Consider the following 828-nt stretch of genomic DNA (forward strand, 5'->3'; position numbering starts at 1 on the left):
TATATGTAACATGGGTACTGTATATCTAGTAAAAGGCTAAATGACATTCGGCATGCCCTTATTGTATGTGAGTAAGTATGCATCCCCTTGCATCCAGTGAGACCAAACAGACTAACATCAATCTAACATGGGCACAGACATGCTAATGTCATTCAGACAGTCAACTGACATTCTCTCTCCTCTCTCTCTCCCTCCCTCCCTCTCTCCCTCTCTCTCTCTCCCTCCCCCCTCCCCCTCTCCCTCTCCCGCCTCTCCCTCTCTCTCTCCCTCTCTCTCCCCCCCCTTTCTCCCTCCCTCCCCCCTCCCCCTCTCTCTCCCCCTCCCTCTCTCCCTCCCTCTCTCCCTCTCTCTCTCCCCCTCCCCCTCCCTCTCCCCCTCCCTCCCTCCCTCTCTCCCTCACAGGGCAGTGACAGCGAATACGAGCTGGACCCGGGCAGGCAGAAGACGCACTCGTTCGTGAACCACTACATCAGCGACCCCACGTACTACAACTCGTGGCGCCGGCAGCAGAAGGGCATCTCCCGCGCGCAGGCCTACAGCTACACCGAGTCCGACCCGGGCGACCCGGAGCCCTGCGGACCCCCGCCTCCCCTGCCCCCACTGCCCCCTCTGCCCCCCCAGCTCAGCCCCGCGCCCACGCCCACCCCCCCGGCCTCGGCGGCCGCGCCCGCCCAGGGCAGCCTGTTCCGGCCCAAGGGCAGCCGGACTCCCACTCCCTCCCAGCAGAGCTCCAACCCGCCCGGCCAGCACAGCGCCCTCTACAGGCCCCCCAGCAGCCTGGCGCCCGGCTCCCGCGCCCCCATCGCCGGCTTCTCCTCCTTCGTTTGA

General features: G+C 64.9%; 1 protein-coding gene across 1 annotated transcript in view; it reads left to right on the top strand.

Annotated features, from left to right (window-relative positions):
- The window catches only part of sdk2b (sidekick cell adhesion molecule 2b), a 268719-nt gene extending 267891 nt beyond the window's left edge, over positions 1 to 828 (top strand). Inside the window, 2 exon segments of the mRNA XM_061230561.1 lie at positions 403 to 569; positions 627 to 828. Of these exon segments, the coding sequence (XP_061086545.1) occupies positions 403 to 569; positions 627 to 828 (369 nt within the window).

This window comes from Conger conger, chromosome 2 (assembly GCF_963514075.1).
Source record: "Conger conger chromosome 2, fConCon1.1, whole genome shotgun sequence".
In the NCBI taxonomy this organism is placed as follows: Eukaryota; Metazoa; Chordata; class Actinopteri; order Anguilliformes; family Congridae; genus Conger; species Conger conger.